The sequence below is a fragment of the Sphaeramia orbicularis genome, chromosome 2 (assembly GCF_902148855.1).
Source record: "Sphaeramia orbicularis chromosome 2, fSphaOr1.1, whole genome shotgun sequence".
Classification (NCBI taxonomy): domain Eukaryota; kingdom Metazoa; phylum Chordata; class Actinopteri; order Kurtiformes; family Apogonidae; genus Sphaeramia; species Sphaeramia orbicularis.
The window spans coordinates 18,215,645-18,242,429 of NC_043958.1; the positions used below are offsets into that span (position 1 = coordinate 18,215,645).

At 35.0% G+C, this 26,785-nt stretch overlaps 1 protein-coding gene across 4 annotated transcripts in view; it reads left to right on the forward strand.

Moving 5' to 3' along the window:
• The window catches only part of LOC115434573 (gamma-aminobutyric acid receptor subunit beta-3-like), a 158,595-nt gene that overhangs the window by 105,008 nt on the left and 26,802 nt on the right, over positions 1 to 26,785 (forward strand). For all 4 annotated transcript variants that reach the window (XM_030156612.1, XM_030156620.1, XM_030156633.1 and 1 more), the window contains 3 exons: positions 192 to 412; positions 6,901 to 6,983; positions 11,544 to 11,681. In XM_030156612.1, coding sequence (XP_030012472.1) covers positions 192 to 412; positions 6,901 to 6,983; positions 11,544 to 11,681 — 442 coding nt within the window. The remainder of the gene's footprint in view (positions 1 to 191; positions 413 to 6,900; positions 6,984 to 11,543; positions 11,682 to 26,785) is intronic.

The following is a 26,785-nucleotide window of genomic DNA, read 5'->3' on the forward strand; positions in this document are numbered from 1 at the left end:
CCTGCAGCCCGTAGGATGCTGTGTCATGTCACATAAATATTGAGAGCAGTAATATTTAGGAATGGGCTGAGCAAATATTTCCAAGCTGTTAATGAATGTGTTTGAGCTTCTTTAATAAAAACGAATTAAAGGTCCAAGTAATTACCCATAAATGCGACCTCTTATCTGTGTTTTCTTCTGTGTTTCTGCAGGATTACACACTGACCATGTATTTTCAGCAGTACTGGAGGGACAAGCGTCTAGCCTACGTAGGAATCCCCCTCAACCTGACCCTGGATAACAGGGTGGCCGACCAGCTCTGGGTCCCCGACACCTACTTCCTCAACGACAAGAAGTCTTTTGTCCACGGAGTCACCGTCAAGAACCGAATGATCCGTCTGCATCCGGATGGAACCGTTCTGTACGGCCTGAGGTGGGTTCTGCTTAGGGATGTAACGTTTACCAGTATAATGATAAACCACAGTTAAATTGCCAACGGTTAGTCTTACCATTTAAATTCTAATTATCATGATAACTGTGTTTGATTACCACACTTTTTGGGGAAAAAACCCTATGTAAAGATCTGCTTTCTTTGGCAAATATTTGAGTATAGTTTTAATTTATTACAATTTTGATGTTATAAACTAGGAATGTCCGATATTGGCTTTTTTGCCAAAAACCAATATGCCGATATTGTCCAACGCTTAATTTCCGATTCCGATATCTACCGATACTGCTGCCGATATATGTGGGATATTAAACTAATTTTAGGTAACATCACATATCTCGTGTCATGGAATTAACACATCATGCCTAACTTTATTGTGATGCCCATTGGATGCATTCTCAAACGCAACAAGGCTTTCAAAATGTAAACACTGTCTGTGCAAAGAATACATACTTCAACTTAAGTTGTGGAAGAAATGCCATGTTTTTTTATTTTCTCTCCCTCCCTCCATGAGTCTATTACAGTGTGGAAACTCTACTGTACAATTTTGAAAACTGCACGTTTCTTTCAGCTACAAACATTGCTTCATTTACACGTCGGTAAATGCCGGTGAAACCAAGGCATTATTTTATCGGTTTTAATGATAGGCAAAAAAACCAATAACGATATTCACCGATATTACATTTTTATGCCAATATCGAGCCGATAATATCGGTGGGCCGATTTTATCGGACATCCCTATTATGAACCTAATATTTGGAACCAACATTCACTTTTAAAGTCTGTGAAAAGGTTCGTTAAGCATCTTTGTGTTATTTATGCAATGAATTTTTTACATTTTTCAAACCAGATTTTGTATATTTTTTTGTGTTTTCTGGCCTTTTATGTTTTTATAGTAGGTTAAAGTGAAAAAAATAATAGACAGATGATACAAATGAAGTTGTGCTGAAAAAAAAGATCCCAAACATGGGTATAGTAAACATTTGTTTATATAGTATATAAAGGCAAAATCAAAAGTACTGAAAAACGGACAAAATAGGCTCAGACCACTAAGGGTTAATATTTGAATGTTTCTGCCAACAGAAGGTACATTGTGCCAATTAATTAATTAATTAATTAATTAATTAATTTTTTTAATACAACTTGGTTAAATTATTTCAGTGTGTTTATTAGTACTTTGTGAACATTTTGAGCACAGTTTCAACAATACTGTGATAATAATGATAACCGTGATAGTTTTGGTCACAATAACTGTGATATGAAATTTTCATATTGTTACATCCCTAGTTCTGCTTAACCTTCTACCCCAGTGGTTCCCTCCTGACCCCATTTTAACATCATAAATTTGTGGCGACCCCAGACATTCAAAACTGAGACTTTGTTTTTATTTTCTGGCTAAAATTAATTTGTTTTTGATCATGTGATAGTTTGCTACACTATGTTGCAAATAATCGTTAATTTTAGACGATATTTAGTCTATATAATGTATATTATTATGGACTGAGGCAGAAAAGGCAAATGTAGTTTACTGCACAAAGTGAGAATTTTATTTTCCTTGGTCAGGATATGTACAGTCAGTCCAGCTTGGATTTACAAGGCTGACAATTAATACTGAACAAACAGTAACTCAAACTGTGAATTATGAAAGAGCTGCACCATCTGAAACCAAGACACTGAACATTTGAAAGATAAACAATACCACAGTGCTTCAGTTTCAGCTTCAGTTTGTCATGTCTTTTATGGATTGGGATTGTCTCTATCAACTCACCATATATTTTTTACTAGTACTTTTTTTTTTCTTTTTTTTTTTATCAATTATTAGAAATTTCAGGTGACCCCAATTTGAATTCCAGGCGACTCCACATTGGGTCCCGACCCCAAGGTTGAAAAATACTGCTTTAACCCCTGACGTGTCTGTGGTGAGCGTTCCGAATGTATGATTAATTTTAAATATTCATAAAAATTCAACCGTTTGCTCAATAGGAAACATTTTGAAACGTGCTGACAGAGTAGACCGTGTTCTTTCCATAGACATCTGAGCATGCTCAGTGCACCCCCACAGCCTGTGAAATGGGGGGTGAATGAGACAGACTCACTATAAAAATAGAAGTTTTTTTTTTTTTTTAATCTTTTAGACCATTTTCCTAATGCTTTTTTTTTTTTTTTTTTTTTTTTTTTACTGTTTACAGTTTTGTGGTGATTTTCCTTTATTTATTTATTTATTTATTTTTGCTGTGTTTTTTACTGCGTTGTGACCATGTATCTGCTTTTTGGAGTTCAACCAGGTGCCAAAAAGCAGTTGGACTGATTTAGAAAAAAAGAGCCCCCCAAAAAAACACTCCTGGACCAAAATTCAAATATTTGTTGTCCAGTGTGTTCCAGTTCACAGTTCATGACCAACATTATAAATCTCTTATTGATTTACATTCTGAGTGCCTTATTTAGTAAAAATTTGTCAAACTTCAATTCCTCTCTTTGTCTTTTTCTGTTATTCCATCCTGTTTTGACTGACACTTTTATGTATATTATAAACTCCAACACTGATTTATCAATACAGGGTTTTTTTGCAATGAAACCTCAAATGCACTCTCAAAAACTTGTCAAAAATGCAACAGAGGCTGGATATTTTATTGTTTAAATCAAGGGTGTCAAACTCATTTGAGTTTAAGGGCCACATTCAGCCCAATATGATCTGAAGTAAATCAGACCAGTTAAATAATAACAGTGAAAAAAGTAAAGTTACATTATGAAAAGGTTTACATCGACAAAGTTTCCTTATAAATATGAGTAGCATGAACAACCTGAAATGTCTTAAGTGTCTGAAATGTCATCCTTGTTAATTATCATTTATCTTCAAGTTTAAATACAGGTAGATCTGCGATAAATTCAAATTTTGTCAGTATTTTGAGATATTCATTGACAATATTAGTACTGAACACACTGTCAACATTAAAGAGTACCTGTACTGGTCATGCTCATGCTCACGAATGTCATACACTACTTTAAGTTTTCTCTGTTTTTGGCAGGGGTCCCCAACATGCAGCCCGGGGGCCAAAACCGGCCCGCCAAACGGTCCAATCCGGCCTGCGGGATGAATTAATAAAATACAAAAATGATACTGAAGACATTAACAATCAAGGATGTTAAAATAATTTTAGGTCAATTTGATCTAAAGTGGGTCAGACCAGTAAAATACTGTTATGATAAGCTAAAAATAATGAAAATCACATTTTTTTTCTCTTTGTTTTAGTGTAAAAAGTAAAATTACACAAAAGTTTTTCCATTCACAGACTAACATTTTACAAAAAATGTGACCAACCTGAAATGTCTTAAGAGAGTTAAGTGTAATTGTACTAATATTCTGCCCGTTATTAAATGTTTTGTGTATTTGTAGATCCACTGTGATCTGTAAGTTGTAAAATTATGCCATCAATTCTTAAAATTGCACTTTTTTTCTTAGCAAATTTCATATTGTTCGTGATTGTTCGTGTTTTTCACATTTTTTTAAAGGATAGTTTGTAGATGTAAACATTGTGATATCATAATTTTACTTTTTTCACTCTAAAACACAGAAGTTAGGCATACAAATGTTGGAATTGCTATGTTTTATATATTATTATGTTATTATTTTAATGATCCAGCCCACTTCAGGTCATATTGGGCTGTATGTGGCCACTGAACTAACATGATTTTGACACCCCTGGGTTTAATAACCCTCAAATGTAATCTCACCATGATGATTAAACCAAATGATCAGTAAATTAAATGTAAAAAATACAAAATATTTGGATGATATTATGATAAATGGGGATAAATCACAAAAGTAGCACTGGGTCTTTGTGTTTAAACCCAAGCTGAGATCCTGGCAGTGTTCTGCTGCTGGCCAGTGAGCAGATGAAGGATTAAGTGTCACGCCTAAGGGCACCTCTGCATTTGTTTTTGTTTTTTTTGGTTTGTTTTTTTTGAGAGAAGGTTTAGGGTTTGGTCAAAAATCACTCGTGAAAAGAGCTGCGGACGGGTTGGAAGGTGTGTTCGTGTGCCATTAAGCCGGCAGCTGCTGTTTGATATTTGTTCCATAAAGCCTTTGTTTGAATTTCCATTGATCTTGTAGACAGGCAGGTTCAGAAGAGTTACTGTGACCTATGAATATGGATGCATGCTTTGAATTATTCCAGCGCAAAGTGGAAAGTGTTTGTGTGTGTTGGCTGGCGTGCTCGTGTGTCTGTTTGTGCTCATATCTGTCAGTGTTCATACTTTACAGTCATGCGGCTATGCTTGATTATGCAAGTGGAGTTCATAGCACTTAGCCTCGTGGGCTACTTATGGACCTCTCAATGCTTTCAAGAGATCAAAGGGAGAGGGAGATGTGTGACGTGGTGTTTGTGATATGAGCTGTTACATAAATGTATGTCAGGTAGGGCTTAGTAACATGCTGAATACAGATTGGTATCACAGTGTCAGAGGATGACGCTATATTTATGTGCTCTTCATTTAGAGCAAGGGTGTCAAACATGCGGCCCGGGGGTCCAAAGGGTCCAGTTCGGCCCCTGGGATGTTTTTGCCGAGTGCAAAAATTCCACAGTCTTGAATTGAATTAAGCAAAAAAAAAAAAAAAAATTAGCTTGAATGAAGGAAAAAATCTTGAATTAAGTCAAAAAGAAATCTTCAACTAAGTAAAAAAAATCTTGAATTAAGCCAAAAAAATCTTCAGTTAAGTAAAAAATCTTCAATTAAGCCAAAAAAAAATCTCAAATTTAGCAAAAAAATCTTGAATTAAGCCAAAACAAATCTTCAATTAAGTAAAAACAAAAATCTTGAATTAAGTAAAAAAAAAAAAAAAAAAAATCTTCAATTAACTAAAAGAAAATCTTCAATTAAGTAAAAAAAATCTTCAGTTAAGCCAAAAAAAATCTCAAATGTAGCAAAAAATCTTGAATTAAGCCAAAAAAATCTTCAGTTAAGTAAAAAAAAATAAATCTTAAATTAGGTAAAAAAAAATCTTCAGTTAAGCCAAAAAAAATCTTCAAGTAAAAAAATCTTCAATTAAGGAAAAAAAATAATCTTCAATTAAGCCAAAAAAAATCTAGAATTAACAACTTTTTTTTTTCTTTGTTTTAGTGCAAAAAATAACATTAAATTATGAAAATATTTACATTTACAAACTATCCTGTAACAATAAAATGTGAGTTATCTGAACAAATATGAACAACCTGAAATGTCTTTAGAAAATTCAGCCCAATTTGAACTATTTTCTGTCTGTTCTTCAGTGTTTAGTGTCTTTGCAGATCTGATCCATAATGTACATGGACAAATGAGAAGTGGAGGACTAATATTGTTAAAATTGCACTGAATTTTCTTAGTTTTTTTTTATTTAAATTTCAGTTTTTTTCAGTTTTTTCAGTTTTTTCAGTTTTTTTTTTTTTTTTTTTTGATAGTTTATAATAGTATTTTCATAATTTAACTTGTTTTTTTTTACACTAAAACAAAGAGAAAAATTTGGAGTTGTCATCATTTATAGGTTATTATGTTATTATTTTTCTGGTCCGGCCCACTTCAGATCAAATTTAGCTGAATATGGCCCCTGAACTAAAATGAGTCTGACACCCCTGATTTAGAGTCTGATCGAATCTGTCTGAAGTGCATTGATGATGCTAAGAATGAAAAAATGAAATAAGCGGAAGCGATCTACTATATGACCTAACTTAGCAGCTCCAGTATATCGCAATATATCTCGCAGATTTAATTCTATGGTATTGTAACTGTATAATATTCACACCTAATGGGTTTCCGTCGCCTCATCTACATGTCTGCTCAATGAAGACATCCAGTGGCTAACTGCCAAGCAGCCGGCTTTTAATCAGGGCAGACTTAGCCTAAATCATTTTAGAATTTGCATTTCACTCCGCTGCCTATTTTAACTGTCTGATTATCAGCCGTTTGAGCTCATATATCTTGATAAACAAAAGGATAGCTCCCTGTGACCCAGTTCTGATGAGCAGGCACTGACAAAGCTGAAACTGATCACTGTTTTTGAACAAATTTACACTTAATTCCCAGGTGGAGGGTGTCCGATTTTGCCAAAGGGGATTTGAAATTATCAAGCAAAAAACTCTGATGTCTTCTTGTCTGTGTGTGATCTATTGTATAATCATGGATACAGTTACACAGTCAGCATTTCATCTCGGAGGTGGTGCAATAATCTTATTTTAAGATGACAATGCCAATAGTCTCCAGTAATATGAAGCCAACTGAGGAACTTAGGTTAAAGACAAATGGACATTTAGTTTCTTCTGTGCTATCACCTTAATGCTTTAATCTAATTGAATTCCCATAATCCCCTGCTGTTTTGGTAATAACATTTCAAATAGGTCAGAAAATATATTATTCCTTCCTCCTTTCCTTCCCCCATACATCTTCCCGTCAAGACCGTTTGCGATTTTCCTCTCTTACTCTATCTCTGTCTTCTTCTGCAGGATAACGACAACAGCGGCATGTATGATGGATCTCAGAAGGTATCCCCTGGATGAGCAGAACTGTACTCTGGAGATAGAGAGCTGTGAGTAGTCCTCAGACCTGGCATCCAACACACTCTATAGTAGGAGAAAGAAATATTCTCAGTGAAATGTTTAGTGTCGATCTGGGGATATTTTTCTTTTCATGTGTGCAGCCTTAGTTTCAAGGATGTTTGGACAAAAACATGAAACAATAGTAGGTTCATATTTTTCTATACATCATATATCAGTGTCTCCATAGGTTTAAAATGTGTAAACAGTATTGAAACATAAGGGTTATATTTAAAACTGTAAATTAAATGATATAGCAGCATAACAACTTGCATTTGCATTAGATCTGATGTTTCCGCATCTTCTTCAGACATTGTAAACATCTTCAGTAAAGTTACCTTAACCCACAGGTGTCAAACATGCGGCCCAGGGGCCAAATCCGGCCCGCTAAAGGGTCCAATCTGGCCAATGGGATGAATTTGTGAAATGCAAAAATTACACTGAAAATATTAACAATCAAGGATGTTAAAATAATTTTTGGTCAATTCAGTCTAAAGTGAATCAGACCAGTAAAATACTATCATAATAAACTATAAATAATGAAAACTGCAAATTTGTCTCTTTGTTTTTTGTGTAAAAAATGTAAAATTACACAAAAATGTTCACATTTTACCCAAAAAAAAATGTGAATATCTGAAATGTCTTAAGAGAAGTATGTGGAATTTTAGTAATATTCTGCCTGTTATTTAATGTCTGGTGTATTTGTAGATCCCCTGTAATCTCTGAGTTGGGATTCATGTGTGTAAATAATAAACTAAAGCGTAATATTGTTAACATTGCCCTTATTTTACTGAAGAATTTTTAGGTTCATATTTGTTCATGTTATGTTCAAGTACAATTTATAGATGTAAACATTTTAATTACGGAATTTTAAATGTATTTTTTGTGCGTATTGTAGGATATTTAAGCATATTTAAGTGTATTTGTGCATGTATTGTAGGATATTTAAGCATATTTAAGTGTATTTTTGCGTGTATTGTAGGATTTTTGAGCATATTTAAGTGAATGTTTTATGTGTATTGTAGGATATTTAAGCATATTTAAGTGTATTTTTCATTTTATGGAATTTACTTTTTTCACTCAAAAGTTCTTATCCTATTGTTTATATTATTGTACTGGTCCGGCCCACTTTATATCATATTAGGATGGATGTGGCCCCTTAACTGAAATGAGTTTGACAGCCCTGCCTTAACCCTTAGGGGTCTGAGCCTATTTTAGCTGTTTTTGAGTACTTTTGATTCTACGTTTTATATGCTATATAAAGAAATGTTTATTATACCCATGTTTATTTATTTATTTTTTTCAGCACAACTTCATCTACATCATCTGTCTATTATTTTTTCACTTTAACCTACTATATCAACACAAAAGGCCAAAAAAACACACAAATAATATAAAATCTGATTTGAAAAATGTATATACAGTCTACTCTCGTTATACCGCCAACTTCCGTTCACGGCCAAATTGGCGGTATCGCGAAAATGGCTTTACAACGGGTTGCGTCCATAATGTGCATGTCTTTACTATATGATGTCTATGCTGCCTCCGTTAACCCGTTCTAATTGCGTTTCTAAATAAATCTTGATTCTGTTATGTTGTAAGGGATCATTTAAAGTGGGGAAACATTTTAAGCATTATTATACCGTGTCGGGAAATGACACCCCATCATCTTGAGGCTTTGGCTTAATCCCGCGTCCTCTTCCCGACATCCTGACCTACTGAGTGTTCTGCGATAAATGAACGGTGGCCGTTCCGTAGACCTACTCGTAGCTTGTCGCGATCAGCGTCTGGCGCGTTTGTTTCAGTGCATTGTTAAAATTTATGTGTACTCGATGGCAATCACGCTGGCGGTATAACCGTCGGGAAATCAATGGTACAAGTGTTGTTTGTGCATGGAACTGGGCTGGCGAATGGCGATAGGCGGAAATGGCGGTATAACGGCGGGCGGTTTAACGAGAGTAGACCGTAATTTATTGTATAAATAACACAAAGATTCTCAACGAACCTTTTCAAAGACTTTAAAAGTGAATATTAGTTCCAAATATTAGCTATATAAAATTAAAATTGTAATAAATTAAAGCTACACTCAAATATTTGACATAAAAACACCTCACGGTTTCAGGTGGGGGTCATTCTCACCTTTACTTGTAATGGTAATGCAGTCTGTGGATTAGAATCTGCAGATTCAGCCAGTTTTTTCCATTTTGAAAACGGACAAAAACTGACGAAGATGTGGTCAGAAATCTAACAAACCCCACCACCACCACCTCATTTTCATACTTTTACTCAGATTTGTTTACTCTGGTTTCAAACCGTCATATCTCCAGTTGTATTTGCTCTATCAACATCAAATAAAAAGTGGTAGAGTGTTTCGAGTCCGCACTTTCAAATCCAATTATCCCCAGTGGTCTACGTGACTGACTTTCGACGCTATGACATGTTGAATATGCCATGTGATTCAGTCATGGGGCCATGACCGTGGACCCTTAAGGGTTAAAAACACAGCTATAACCACATATCAGACTTAGTCCTCCTAATAGGGTGTCTGCAAGTCCTTAAAATACTGTATTATGAATATTACACCCTAGACATCATAAAAGTGATATTGACTCTTTAAAACCTAACGTGTCATCGCTGACACACCCTGTGCTTATGCAGTTTGGATGGCTGTAACACTTTCACGGTTTGTTCAGTTAGAAAAATTCCAATGGTTTCTGAAACCAGAGACATTGCGCTATATTGGTTTTATTGGGTCATTACGGTAATTTCACTCATGCCTGTACTAGAAGCTGGAGAAGAAGCTGTTTTAGCAGAATTATAACATGCAGTAATTTGTAATTGTTTGATAGATTTTGAAAGATCTGAGAAAAAAAAAAAAAGTCCTTTGGAAAAACAGGCAAACAGACTCACTCAGCATATTTTCTAACCTTTCAGTTTGTCAAAATAAGACAAAAAAAGTCCAGGCGGATCATTTTAGGCTTAGGGTTTAAAGGGCTAAACACTAAAACATGTTTTTTGAGGTGTAAACTAATAATGACATGTATATATGATTGTAATAATACACATAAAAGTCTCTATTTTGTGGGTGAAAACTACTCAACTCACCACTTCCTGTTTGAAAATCTTCCATCTCTCTCATGAAGTAGAGTCATACCGTTAGTATTATTTTAGTACAACTTTGTGTGGATATGTTTCTTTAAAAAATCAGTGTTACTAAGATTAGATTCTGTCAAAACCTCTTTGCTTTTGTTTTTTTTTTACTTATTTCCTTCAACATATCGGAGTGTCCTATTTAAATTGGTAATTTCTTTTGTCTACTTATGTTCGAATTTAAGTCTAAGGTCTAGTCATCTTCAATGTGTGTTTTTTCAACTTTTACTCTGGACAGATTATCAGCAGCAAAGAAATACAGATTAGTATTTAACCCTTTATTGGGAAAGTGACTATTTTTGGTCATTTCTGCATGCATTACAAGACAGTGACAGCAACAGTTCCAGTGAGGACAGTGAGTCAACAATCAGGTCCAATGTGGTCTACAGGGTCTGTATGAACAGTGAGTGTACCTGCTTTGTCAGGTATCACTTTACATGTATTTTTTAAATTTTTTTTACGTATATTTCTTGGATTTTTTTTTTTTTTTTTGCCACTTATGACTACAGAACCAAATATGATAACTTCATTAACCTTGATTTACTACATAACAATAAAAAATTAAAGTACTAAAGTCTTGTTATGTCCCCCAATAACACACTAAGGTTGAAAATATGAATTTCAGAGTTTTTCTATGAGTGAACTATAAAAGATTAAAGTAGTTTTATACGTATAAAAATCAGCCTTTGTATCGTAGACTTTGTGTAGGACTAAGTTCGTATGACAGAACAACAAAGGAGAGAAAGCAATGACTGTTTTTATGACATGTGGTGCAGGTGAATTCGCCTCAAGTCGTTCCAAAAATAAACTTGTGCTGCACCTGCGACATCAGGTTTAAAGAAACCATTTGTGTGTCAGCGCCCTCCTCTTAGTTTGGATAATGCTAATGCCCTTATTTCACTCAATATTGTAGACACCTCCACAGCGCTGCGTGTTCTCATTTTGGCCTTCTTATCAGGAACTGATTTACACCTTGCACACTAGGGAAATGAAACACAGCAGGTCCAGAAAACAAGGATTAGGATTATCAGGACCTGTTGGTGTCCTTGTTGATTAAGTTGAACTGGTGCCAAGTGTATCCAAGTTCTTCTATTAGGACTTAATTATAGAATCGAAATATGTTTTTTAAAAAAATGAACAAGAGGGTAATAAATGTCAACTATTTTTGATTCTTTTTGGCGTTTTTTGTGAACTCAACTGAACCTATTACTGACTTTTCAAAGCAACGTCTGGTTCTTGGAAACAACTTCAAACATGCTTCTTTTTTTTTTTTTTTTTTTTTTTTCTCTTTTCATCCCAAGTGACAGCCCAGTTGGATGATCAGCAACACTGCATATCTTGGTCTCCAGTGATGGTTAGACAGATGGTTACACCTTGGTGTTTGTGTGTTTCTTCTTGTGCAGATGGCTACACCACAGACGACATCGAGTTCTACTGGAAAGGAGGCGAGTCGGCTGTAACGGGGGTGACACGGATCGAGTTGCCTCAGTTTTCCATCGTCGATTACAAGTTGGTTTCCAGAAACGTAGTCTTTTCTACAGGTAAAAAGGCTTTATGTATTTGGTCTTTCCATGAAACTGGGTTTATTTTAGTATCTGGCACTTTGCCAGATTTTTAGATCCAAAAATAAAAGAGAAATTTAGACATAAAGTCACGGAAAAAATTATTAGACCACCCTTGTTTTCTTCAGTTTCTTGTTCATTCTAATGCCTGGTACAACTAAAGGTACATTTGTTTGGACAAATATAATGTTAACAACAAAAATAGCTCATAGTAGTTTAATTTCAGAGCTAATATCTTTCAATTTTCCATGTTTTTCTTGATAATAACCAAAATCTTTTAAATTCTTACATCAATTATACTGCCAAAAACAGTGCTTTTAGGCATTCCATGTTTTCTTTTCTGTCTGTTTTAGTCACATGATACACACAGGAGTTAGTACTTGATTGCATAACCATTGTTTTTGTTGGTCTAATAATTTTTTTCGCAACTGTATTTCCCCCCAGGATGTACCTAATGATAACCTGAAATAAATGCACAAAAATTATACTCTTGCTCTGAGCCATCCCAAAATTAATGAATTTTTAATCAAATATTGGGGCCAAAATTTGGACATGAAAAGCTACCTAGGTGCTAGTGCATTTTATCCGGAAATCATGGCTTGAAATGATCTTATATACCATAAATAAATAAAGACACTGTGTTACATTTGATGATCCTAGTGGTTTTCCTAATCCAGACATGTGGGTTTTTCATGAATCTGCAGTCTTATTCCAGGTTTTGCGCATAACCCATCGTGTCCACTTGTGTTACGTGCAGAACCTGCCCATTAATTTCCTTTGTTCAAGGTGTTTTTATTACTTATTGAGTCATCTAGAAAAGCATAATACAGTCATCGTTTTTTTTTTATTTTTTAATACCCAAATCCATGAACATTCCCACCCTGTTGCACCATAAAAAAGATGATAATTAACAATAATAATGAATAAATAAAAAATAAAGAACACAGATATTAGTCACAGACTCGTATTAATAAGACTACTGTGGAATAAGTGATGGATCTACCTCTTTTAAGTGATTCAGAACAGGTTGCAAGGTACTGAAAAACTTATTGGCACATCCTCTTATACAGTAGAATATCTAATTTTTTTCAATGTTAAATGATGTAAAAGATCCAGAAACCCAGATTTAAATGTTAGAGGTTGTTTATCTTTCCATTTAAGTAGTATTAGTCTACGAGCTAGACGAGTGGTGAGGGCAATCAGATTTTTAGATTCTTGGTTAAAATGAAAAGAATGTGATGTAATGCCAAATATTGCAACTGTTGCCTCAGGTTCAGTATGAGACACTGTTACATGAGAAAGAGATTTAAATATACTCTGCCAAAAGTTTTTCAGTTTTGAACCAAACCATTTGAGACAGTGTAGAACCATTTAAACATGAATAAATCGCGAGTGACTTTACAAAAATGGTCATTTTTGTGAAATACTGCCTTGTGTATTTATTTTGATTCCCAAACTGTACCTGTGAGAGACTAAAAAAAAGGATTTTTGTATGCGCACGTCAAATAAAAACTTGTTATATCTGAAAAATACAATCGCAGAAAAAATTATTAGACCATCAAAAGTCATCAAAAACAATGGTTATACAATCAAGTACTAACTCCTGTGTGTATCATGCGACTAAAACAGACAGAAAGAAAACATGGAATGCCTAAAAACACTGTTTTTGTCAGTATAATGCCATAGATATTAATGTAAGAACTGAAGTGATTTTGGTTATTATAAAAAAAAAACATGTAAAATGGCTAGATATCAGCTCTGAAATTAAACTCTTATGAGCTATATTTGTTGTTATCATTTTATTCGTCCAAACAAATGTACCTTCAGTTGTACCAGGCATTAAAATGAACAAGAAACTGAAGAAAACAAGGGTGGTCTAATAATTGTTTCCACGACTGTAGTTCCTTTTATGTTAGTTAAATAGACCCAAAGTGCTTCCAAACTTGCTTCATAACATTAGTCTAGATCTTGTTTGAGTTTTTAGCCCCTCTGTCAGTTTGTAGGTACCGGTTTCATAGAGGCACCCATTTGTGTGTGTTTGTATATACAAGCTTCGGGTCTCAACAAACAGAATTTTACTGGGAATGACCAATGGTTGTTTAATTTTACATGATATTGTTCATATCAAACGTTGGCCTATTTTCTAGCTGATTATTTAATCAGTTTCTGCTGCAAACAAATCCGTGCCAAAGCTTGATCTGTTGATCTTAAATCCACTGAGCCAAAGTTGTGTTTGTCAGTGCGTTCTAATTAGGCTGAAGCAAGGAAATACACTGGCTTTGAAGTATCCCTCAAGTACTACCAAAACACACTGTCAGTGCTGATTTACAGAGCAAACTGTCTTATGGTTCTTGACCCTGAGAGCTGACGTGATATTTATGGTTTTGTTTTGTGGAACGTAACATGCTGACGCAGACCCCAATCCATCAGTACAATCAATACGTGCCACAGAAAACAGTTTAATCTTAAGCCTCAGTTCATGCACATACTGTAGATCCACAAATATATGTATATATAAAGCATTCCCATAATGATTATCCTGAAGGAATCTTGAAATTATTGCTTGGATATTCAGTTTAGTCAACAATCATACAGATATACAGAGTTTTAGTTTATTTTTCTTAACATGACATGCTTTAACATGTATGTTTGTGGGTTATTATACTGTCAGGAGCACATTGAATATAAACAGGTTGAATTCCATTATGTATATTATAAAGATTTTGGTTTTATTTAAGGTACACCTAAGTATTAAGTCTAATAAATTTCTTTTATCTTCCAGTGTTTTGAATACAAGAATAGTTTAATTTTATACTGAAACTGGAGAAAGACTTTCCCAGCATGTATATTTTAACAAACATACAGGTTGTTTGGATTTTTGTTGTGCCAGAAATGTCTCCAGAGAAAAAATATGGACTTTGAGTTTTACACGGTTTTCAGATAGATAGTTTGTTTGATTCAGAATCAAATACAATTTTATCCCTGCACATCAACAGAACAGACGTGATTACATTTATACATCTTGTAAAGACAGGGATACAATGCGCATTATCTATTAACTCTTTAAGTGCCAGACAGTTAAGGGGCTAATAAGCCTTAAAAGTGCAACAGAATTTGGCCGTTTTTCAGTATTTCGCGTCATTTTTATAATATTTGAAGAATCCTGCAGGAAACCACTCGATAACATCCGACCAATTGCTGATTAGATCCAAAACGCACCGGACGCAGCCGATTCATTATTGATCGTAATTTGCATAATTTATAATAATAATAATAATCTTTATTTATATAGCACTTTTCATACATTAAAAACTGTAGCACAAAGTGCTTTACATATCAGTTTAAAAATCAGTACCGCCCCCCACCCACACCCACCCACTCACCCGCGCACACACACACACACACACACACACACATATACATGCAAACCCACAAGCTCACACATACTTAAGAAGACTGACTGAGCACGGGTAGACCAGAACAAAAATGTACAAGTAAAAGTAAAACATCAATTTAGGAGGCGCTGTCTCAGGGAGCCATCCGCACCAGGATGCAGCCGCCGACCCCGGCGACCAGGCACCAGCAACACAGCCCTGCATCCCAACTAGTGGGAGAGGGCCAACTGGGACCCCCACCCACCAGAAAGGAGCGGACCCCAGTGAGAGAAGGCGCCACAGCCCCCGGAGTCCACAGCCGCCCCCCGGCATGGAGGGCTCCCTCTGATGAAACACCGGAGAATAAGAAACATTGAAAAGATATAAAAATATTATTTCGGTCGCGTGACCTCAAATTCCCATCTGATTGGTCTCAAAAGGGGGACACAGAAAGAACGTCATCGAAATGTGAGAAAGAAATGGGGGTGGATGGTTTGTTTGTACACAAATGTGGCGTGTTCTCCAAAGCCGATCTGATCGGCCCGTGGCACTTTACAGGTTGTTTTCGTAAAGCCGATTTAATCGGCCCATGGCACTGAAAGTGTTAAAAAAAGAAGAAGAACGCAAAACAGTGACCCAAGCTACAAATTACAAGTGTCCTTTTTTTATAAATGAGCCTTTTCATTGTTTTTTCTTTGCTAGGTAATAATAATGGTAACAATAATTATACATTTTATTTATAGGCGCCATTCTTGGCACTCAAGGACACCGTACAGTAAACAGGACAGTATAAAACAAGCAATAAAACAGAGTGAAAAGCAAAAAACAGGTTAAAAATTGGACAATAAAGTTGTGGTCACATAGACAAAGAGGTCTTAAACAGATGGGTTTTGAGTTTGGATTTGAAGAGAGGGAGTGAAGGGGTATTTCTGAGCTGAGTTTACAATAATCATTGTAATTCAGGGGCCACATTCATGCAGATATGATCTCAAGTGGGTCAGATCAATAAAATACTATCACAATAACGTATAAATAATGACAAATCCAAATTTTACTTTGTTTCAGTGTAAAAAAAAAAAGCTACAATTACAAGAAAATGTTTACATTTACAAACTATCCTTTCACAAAAAATGTGGATAACCAGAACAAATATGAACAACCTGAAATGTCTTAAGAGAAATAAGTGCAATTTTAACAAAGGTATCACTTAGTTTATGGGTTAAGACAGTTCAACAAACACTATAAACTGAACTAAAATATTAAAATTGTAAGACAAAATGTATTTCCTTTAGTGGGATTAAATTCTGTCATAGGTTAATTGTTGGTGTGTTTATAAGGTGTGTGGAGTGACAGTACACACTGTCAAAATGGGTCTCTCTCAATGCGCTCTCTAGTGGTTCTATCATCAAAAAATACAATATGATTCACTGATATTGAAGCATTACAGCCCCCCTTCAGACATGTCATGGCATTACAGGAAAAATTGATTTGTACAGGAAATTAAAGCCAGTAGACATACTTATTCATCTGGTATATCACCCACCTTTTAATATTGACTATATAGATACATGATATATTCTCATTTTATAAAATTTGCATAAGTGTATTCAGTCCATAAATATAATCACGCAAGATAAATCAATTTAATTAAATCGCAAGTGAAATACTGTTTTTGCCTCTAGTCGACTTAATTACCTTCCAGATGACCATATGATCATCAAACACGCCACGCTAATTCTTGTGAGAATTAATTCAGACACACAAGAGAGGTGTGCCCGGTTTGTAAATCTCATGACATCGGTATCGTCATTAGCTGTTGTTGAGAAATGCATCAATCAAGTGTTATTTATAGACCCACAACGGCAACTTGATATAGAGGTTTTCATCTCTTAGGGCAGTTTATCAGAATGAATGTGACACATTAAGGGACTTAATAAAGCTGTGTGAGGAGTATTTGTTGTATTGCGTTTCATATTGTAATGAATTTGTTGACTTATAATGTGATGATTCCCCCACGGAGCTATTGTCGTAGATATACTCCTAATCAAAATTTTAAGACCAGTTGAAAAATTGCAAGAATTTACATTTTGCACTGTTGGATCTTAAGAAGGTTCTACGTAGAGTTTCAAAATGCAAAAAGAAGAAATGGGAGTGAGACAAAAAAAAATTTGGAGTGAGCAATTTATTGAAAACAACAAACCGAAATAGGTGTTCATGAACTGATCAAAAATTTAAGACCAAAGCCTTTAAAAGCCAAAATCTGTGCAAAAATATGGATTCAATGTTATTTCTTGTCAGGTATTTACACTGTCATGACCTCCTGATGGCAAAGGCAATAAAGATTTGTTTCTTTGAACGTGGTCCAATTGTTGAGCTGTATAAGCAAGGCCTCTCACAACGCGCTATCGCTGCTGAGGTTGGACGCAGGAAGATAATTTTGAATTTCTTAAAAGGAACAAAAAAGTCAAGTGGTAGTGCTTACTCAGATTTTTTTTTTTTTTTTTTTTTTTTTTTTGTGTTAGTCCCATTTCTTCTTTTTGCATTTTGAAACTCTTCTTAGAACCTTCTTAACCCATACAGACCCAGTGCTACTTTTGTGGCAGTTCCCAAAAGATTTTTTTCTCTATTTCTACCTTTCTTAACTGATTTATCCCCTTGTTTTTTTTGTGTTTTACAATATTATCCTCTGTATTTTGCAGTTTGTTTGTTTGTTCATTTGTTAAGTTTATTTCAGAGACAAACATAATACAAGACAGGAAAAAAGGAAAAACAAAACATGACAAAACTTAAACACAAATAGAAAATGGAACAACTGTTGTGCCTGAAAGGGAGGAGGAAGAAGCTACTGCTTATCCAGTCCTACCCCCCAATTCTAGTCTTGCCTAATAGACTAGTGCCTAATCACATGTTTTACAACATAATATTGTGATTTTTGATGTAAATCATGTATTTTCCTATATTTAATCCACAGATCATGCAGATGTTCATGAAAACTCAGAGTAAATTCAAAGTTGATTATATCAAAACAGAGAAAAATGACAATGAAGTTACTTTTTCAGCAACGATATTGCTAATTGAAGGTAAAATGAGTGTCTCCATCCACTGTCGTTGATCCAACTCTATGGGTTTACTTTTGAATCAATGTTGTAGAAGATGACAGTGTTGCCACGGTAACTACGGAGCCTCTGAACGTCCAAATGGGTCATATCTGATGACCATGAAAAGATGACAAACTGTATTATACACCAATTATTTACATGGATAGATAGGATTAGTGGATTAACAGTTATTAAACAGTTTATATCTCTTGATGGTTTGTGTCACCGGTGGCTGTTTGGGTCTCTATGGGTTAAGATCCAACAGTACAAAATGTAAATTCTTGCAATTTTTCTACTGGTCTTAAAATTTTGATCAGGAGTATATATATATATATATATATATATATATATATATACTATGAACTTTCATTTGATGCTTTGTACACAGAGGACCTAAATTAATCAGAATTTTATGTGTACATTTAGGTCTAGATAATGAACTTTATTGACGCTCCCTAACTAGCTGTCGTATAATCCGGTCAGCAGAGACACATTTAGCGAAGCATTTTTCTCTACAGCCGCAGACGGGAAAATAAAAGCTGTGTGACATTTAGTAATAACATCATTTCTCACAGAAGTTTATACTCATGAGGAAGAGCCTCACTCCGTCTGTAAAGGACAAGTGCTGTAAATAACTCTTTTGTTTGCTGTTTGGGTATTTTTAACATTTCCACTGCAGTTATTTCTACCTCGATTTTCCCACTCCCACTGTATGTGTGTACTTTGTGTGTATCTGTACTGGAACATGCTGTGCTGCATCTCTAATATCCGGCTGTGTACAGTGGACTGTACATGTGTGCTTGCCTTCATATCAAATACACATGTGAAAGTGCTGAGGCGAACACACCAGAGTGCACTTGTTTGTGAGAAGCAGCATGTCCCCTGTGGGTGGCGACTATTAAAGTTTAGTGTCCAGTGGTCTGCTCCCGTGCTCTTGGCAGGATGTGTGAGTAGCACATCAAAGGCTCCCCGCCAGGCTGGCTAATGACCAGGTTTCCTCCATTACATGTGCCACTAGCCAGCCTTTAATTCCCTCTTCTTTCTCTTCCGATCCCTTCTTTCTGTCCCGCCTCAGCATCTCTTGCTCTGTCTGTCACTTTTTCACTCTCTCCCCTCCATCTCTGTCAAGTCCATCCTGCATTGCTCTTTTTGTTTTCCCTCTCTCTTCACTTTTGTATAACTTCCTCTCTCTCTCTCTCTCTCTCTCTCTCTCTCTCTCTCTCTCTGTCTCTCTCTCTCTCTCTCTCTCTCTCTCGAAGGAGGTGTGGTTAGATGCCAATTACCCTGTTCTCTAACAGAAAAACAGCCCAGGATTCAGGGCATCATATATTCATGTGCAATGAGGCCCACAACATCAATTATTCTCCTCTAAGCACACAAACACTGCCTGTTTGTGTACTGTGTACATACACTTTGCGAGTCCATATGCAAATGCATGCGTGACCAGACAACATTGCAGTGCCTGATGACATTTAAGTGTGTGTCACTGGCATGCACATGCACCTTTATCAATAACACAGCTGTCAACCCCTTTGTTGTTTTATCTTCATTGTCGTCTTCGTTATTGTTAGGACTGTAATAATAAGAGCTTTAAATATTAAATGCTGCATCACTATTTAATGTTTTTTTACTGTAATTTCACACTGCAGGCTTTGAAACGTGACATTTAACAGAATCACTAAACATAAAATGTTGCAATAACATTTGAAAATGCCCCTTAGAGCATTCAAATGACAACTTATTAATACGCCATTGTGCTTGCATACAAGGATAAATACTTACTTTTTACAGTAGTACATTCTCTAAACAGAGAATGTATTAATGTAGAATCAGTTTTAAATATTGTAATTTCTTTGGGAGTTAATAAGTATCAACTGGTGATTTTTGTATTTAGTAAAAACAAAAAAACAAAAAACATAAAATCAGATGAGAATGCACCTATGAAACATTTATAGGATTATTATGAACTTAAAGAAAGCACTTTCAGAATTTGAACTTATTACATCTGCAGGAGTAATTTAATAAATTTCCAAATTTAATTCATGATGAACTGTTCTCATGTCTTGTACTTTAGTCACACAGACACATACATAGAACAAAACAAAAAGTTAAATGCTAATGTACTACACCAGAATTGGATTCCCTCTTCAGAACCATGGACAGCTCCACTCAGCCAAAACACTTCATTATAAACCTCAGGATTTTTTCACTGACGTTGCTTTTACATCAGTCGATATTCTCCCTTGTGTATATGGGTCTAAGTCTCGTCTGTCTTGTCTCAATCCTGTCTGCGTTGACAGCGAAGCCACTCCTGACCTTCTCTCCATTTAGCATAGCCTCCCGGCTCAATACACTCTTTATCCGTCAGCCTTTTCTTTACCTTCAAAAAGCAGAGGCTCCCATAGTCTCACTTTGATGTAATATTTTTGGAGTTTTTGTGAGGTGGAGTGATGTGTTGATCCAAAACCTTTTCTTTTTCTAATTTTAGTAACTATAGCCAGTAGTTTTGGTTACTTTCTGTAACGCTGTGCTGGCCTTTAGTCATCATGTAGCCTACAGGTATTTTACATAATCATAATAATTACATACATTCCACTTTATAAACACAGCTAGATGATAATAACATCATTTTTTCCACTATTTTCATATTAGCTTTGAGTGTCTGAAATTTGACTGGTGTTCATTTTTTGTGCAAATATCTACATGTTAAAAATAAGCTGCAAATATAAAACAGATACCCATTACTTTTATTTATTAGCCTTTTTATTAACCATGAAAAAACTCATTGTGAGTCCTGGCCAAGACAGGAGCAGCAGAAGTTACAGAAAATAGAAATTTACTTGTTATATCTGGCAAGAGGGGGAAGAGAGAAAGAAAAAAAATCAGGAAGACAAAGATTTGATGATATTAATGAAACTATACCTGGGTGTTGAATAGTTTAAGTCGTTGGATAGTTTTCTGTATAACACTCATCCATGGTATCATCCTTATCATCCACGACAGTTGTCATAATAATAGTAGCAGTAACAATAATCTTAAAAATAATGGTATCATTATAGTGTAATGGTGTCAACTTCATCATTATCATCATAAAACAACAAAGGCAACAATGAATAAATAAATTAATAAATAAGCAAAATTAAAAAATGAAACTCCACAATAGAAACTGGAATCCTCAGCCTGATTAATAAATAAATAAATCTGAAAAAAAGAAGTCCAGGTCCCTTCCCAAGTCCTGCAGCTCAGTAGTGCAGGATTATGAACTGAGGATTTAAAGATCAGTCTGGCATTATTGTGGGTCCATGGTAAAATTACAAAAGCATACTATTACTATACATAATATACATACTATACCAGATCAGAAAAAGAATAAAAAAAAAAAAACAAAAAAAAAAACAATAATCCTGAAAACAAGATGATTTCCATATTATGCCATTATAAGATACTGTATCTCATGTGGTAACTGGAGATTTTCATAATATAAGAAGGTATTTTCACATTTTTACAATATGTACCTTTATAGTACAACAAGAAATGCACATTACAGCATGAACTACTTTGTAAAGACTTTATTTTGATAAATTATCACATTATAATATGTAGTTTTGTATAATAATGTGCTATATGTAAAATAGCTTCACATCATGACAATATCTAGAATATAAATGGGAAGTGGACTCTGTGTGTGTGTCTTGGGCATCACACAAAATCTGGAAAGACTTGACTGCAGCAGTTTGGCATACTTATGTATTTTTGATTATGGAAGAGGCTGGCGACAACGGCAAGTTGATAGGACCAATATTTTGGGAGATATTAGTAATTTTGGAATACAATAGCCTTACAATCATGTTGCTATGCCCAGAATCATGGAATCATTATTGAAGTGGGTTACTTAGCAACAGATAAACAATAGGGCCACATTGCCATGGTGTCATATTTTATGTGCAGAAACAGACAGGCCAGCTGAGAGGTTCTTCAACTGAAAATGCCAGTGGAATTTACCAAGAAAGTAAAGGAATGAACTGAATCAGAGGATCTTGTTATAATGTTAAAAACATAATCTTTTTTTTGCACAATGCTGTTTTCTTTCTTATTTCTGCTACTGGATATGCAATACACCCGCTACCAGAACAGAAGAATAAAATATATGATATATAATATAGTCACATTTTGTTCCAATTACACTTCTCCAGTCTCTTGTATGTGTCTCTGTTGTATAAATAGTAACTATACCCCTCAACTTAAAGAACTTTAAAGCGTCACCTCATACATGTAAACATGAGCCATGTGGTAAAATGACAATCTTTTGTTGTCATTTAACCACTGACATTACACCCCTGCAGGAAACATGACAAAACCAACAGACGACGACAGCAGCCCTCCCAGACTTCATTGTTGTTCTGTCACCATCATCTCAGCTTTTATCCTCTTCCCAGCATCCCATTTCCTCTCCCTTCTCCCTTTTCCTCCTCGGCCTCACACATGGTGTTCCTCCCACTCACGGATGTTGTTCGGTGTAGCAGTTACAGCCAGTACAGTTCTACGCCCACACGCAAGTGCACCTCAGCCTACACTTTTCTTAAAGCACTTTACAGCACAGATACCCAGTTTTGACTCAAACTGGAGGGGCGGCAATTAAGGATTCATAAAAAGATGTGAATGGTGTATTTTAAGAGCTGTGACAGTATGTTTCCATATTCACACTGTAATGAACTGTATGTTCAGTGTGTGCTGAGTTTGTTTACGGCATCTGTTAACCCACAAGCTAAAAATATAGGAGGGTTGTCTCATCAGACAGCGCACTACATGACACACCAGCCATGTTTCTGTGCTGTTACTGTGTCGATAGTCTTTGATCTGTGCTTGTTTTTCAGCTTTGCAATGCTAAAAATAAACACTTTTAACACGATATCTAGGTAAGCTGTCATTGTAGAAATTATCAATGAAATAATTTAATTTTAACTTAATCCTTTAGGGCTCATTTACAGCCCAAATTGTACACAAATTGGCCGAGCCAGTAAAATAACAGCATAATAATCTATAAATAATGAGAACTCTTAATTTTTCTAGTGAAATTGTTTGCATTTATGAAGTATCCATTCCCAACAGAATGTGAATTACCTGAAAAACCTGAAATTTCTTAAGAAAAATAAGTGCAATTTTAACTAGTGGTGCCAAGCACAACAAACCCCACCCCTCACATGTATTGTAGCTTATTTTGGCATCGATCCAGCTGATGTCATCATATCAATTGCCTCTATATACAGTATATGCGGCAAGTTTGAAGTAAATTGAAACAAAATTGATGTTTTTATCGACATTTGAAATGTCACCCATTATCAGTAAATGGGAGAAGAATAAAGATTTAAAAATTCATTAAAAATTTGAACTTTGACCTATCTTTCCCAAAATGTAATCAGATCTATTTTGGGTCACTGGTAATCTATAAACCCAATTTGGTATGAATTGAACCGACAGTTTTGCTGCTAGAATGTTAACAAACAAACAAACCGACCCAAAAAACAGTACCCCTGGCCTCCCCTTCGGGGGGAGGGGTAATAATATGATCCCTCAGCTTATCATTTTTACATGTGCATTACAACTTACAGATCACAGTGGATCTACAAAGACACTAAACATGTAGTAACAGACAGAATACTGTTAATAAAATAAGTTTGATACTTGGCAAATTCATCCTGTGGGTCAGACTAAACCTTTGGGGGGCCAGTTTTGGCCAACGGGCTGCATGTTTGACACCCCCGCTTTAGGGCGATTTCAAACATTGAAACCAAAATACTCTTAAGACAAAATACTTAAACTTTTGAAGGTTATATTTGCTGAACATTGAGTCAGATGTCTCTCTATATGGTTCACAAACTAGGCTTTAATTCAAAATTAGGACCTCACCTAAAACCCTGAGTATGCACCTGTCTCCTCATCGGCCTGCTCTACTTTTCCAAGCTGCTGCTGTGTTTTAAGCACACAAAATAATTCATGGAAACAGTCATCATTAATGTATTACTTAATGAACCACACCAACGCATTATTTTCTAGAATTTTGGCTGATTAGCTAACACGATTAACTCACATCATTTGACATTATTTTCCGCAGTAAAAGGCAAGTGATGTCAGTGAACAGTTTCATTTTAAAACAATGTGGCTTCTGACCCGTTTATTAACTTCTACTGCTGCTGTGGGAGGAAAAGAAAGAGCCACTGATGGCTCATTTTGGTTTTTTGGCTTGTGGCATGACAAAATATAAAAAAAAAAAAAACTGACATGGAAAAACATACTTGATCATAATAATAAGATCATATGGATCATTGATCATTCAAATATTAATGTGGACATATGAAGTCTTAGATTTTGATAATAAATAGCATTTATTTTAATATCAATTAATGATTTAATATTATCACAGAAAATACTGAAAATAATGAGTGCAAACATAATAAAAGGAGATTAAATGTGATTTTCAAGGTTGTTGTTAAGCTTGATTTGCTGTGATAATAACAATGATGCGCTGATAAAATAGAAAGAAAACAGTAGAATATGCTTGTACATGCCAGCAGCTTCCAGAACTTTGTAATTTTTGTCGTTGTTGCACTTTCATTTATAGAGTCAAATAATGTACAAATGAAATTGATAAAACACAAATGATATAACACCAAGTACAAGATTACATACATTAAAAATAAAAGAATAAAAAATGACATGCAGCTCAGATAATCCAGGTTATACCCTGTGGAAAAAATACAATCGAAGAGACTTAAAGGCAGAGATGCCCTCAGACAGCCTAATTTCCTTGAGGTCATCCACAGCTTTAGGGTCATGACTGCAAAAGCCTGGTCTGCTTTAGTTGTAATCCTGGACACCGGGATAGACAGAAGGCATAGACAGACTTTATTTGTCATTCCAGATTTATATCTAAAAATGGAATTTCAATGCAGTTGGTTCAGGAGGCAGCAGCAATATATAAAACAGACACTGTATATACAAGATAAAATGAATATGCATATAAAAACTATGTCTCAAGTATAAAAAAAACTATGGTTTGGTGATTAACCCATAAAGACCCAGTGCTACTTTTGTGACAGTTCCCAAATAAATTTTTCTCTGTATTTAAGATTTCTAAAGTAATTTAATCTTCATTTATTATGACATTATCCTCTGTATTTAGCTTTTTTTTTTCTGTGAAAATCAAGTGTTTTCCTTATTTTATTCACTGATCATGGAGATGTCTGTTAAAACTCAGATTAAATTTGAGGGTTATTATATCAGAAACAGAAAAAAACTGAAGAAAAAGTTACTTTTTCAGCAAAATACATCATTACCTGAACATAAACCAAGTGTCTCCATCCACTGTCATTGATCCAACACCATTGGTTTTACTGGTGAATCAATGTTGTAGAAGATGACAGTGTTTCCACGTTCACTACGGAGCTTCTGAATGTCCAAATGGGTCATATCTGATGACCATGAAAAGATGAAAAACTGCATTTTACATCAATTATTTACATGTATTGACAGGATTAATGGATCAACAGGTATTAAGCAGTTTAGATCAGTAGATGGTTTTGGTCACCAGTGGCTTTTTGGGTCTTTATGGGTAAAAACAAAAACTATTATCAGTAATACAATCCGTAAAATCAAGTTTAAAGGATCTATATTACACTGAAGACCGCGGGCCAAAAATGTATGACTGTGCACCAGTTGATATGAGGTTCAAAGGTCTAAAATTTAATCTGGAGCCAGGCCATGAAGAGCATTTGGATAATTCATTTATCATCTGGAAAAAAAACAAACAGATTTGACTCCAAAACTGGTGTCAACATTATTTTAACCCTTTAAACCCTAAACCTAAAATGGTCCACCTGGACTTTTTTTTCTTATTTTGACTAACTAAAAGATTAGAAAATATGCTGTGAGTGGGTCTGTTTGGCCATTTTTCCACATCTTTCAAAATCTAGCAGTCATTTACAATTTACTGCATGTTATAATTCTGCTAAAACAGCATCTTCTCCAGCTTCTAGAACAGGCATGAGTGAAATTAATAAATGCCTTCACTTAGACCAGGAATGTCAAACTCATTTTAGTTCAGCCCAATATGATCTGAAGTGGGCCAGACCAGTAAAATAATAACGGTGAAAAAAGTCAAATTACATTATTATAGTGTTTAAATCTACAAAGTTTCCGTAACCCTTTAAACCCTAAGCCTAAAATGGTCCATCTAGACTTTTTTTTTTAATTAGTTTGACTAAAAAAAGGTTAGAAAATATGCTGTGAGTGAGTCCTTTTGCCCATTTTTCCAGAGCATTTAGAACTTTCAAAATCTAGCAGTTATTTACAATTAACTACATGTTAGAATTCTGCTAAAATGGCTTTTTCTCCAGCTTCTAGTACAGGCATGAGTGAAATTACCGTTATGACCCAATAAAACCTGTAAAGCACAATATCTCAGGTTTCAGAAACTGTTGGAATTTTTCCAATCGCACAAACTGTGAAAGTGTTACAGTCATCCAAACTGTATATGCGCAGGGTGTATCAGCAATGACATGTCAGGTTTTAAAGAGTTAACATGTTCCCATCTTAGTGTATACCTTTGGTCAAA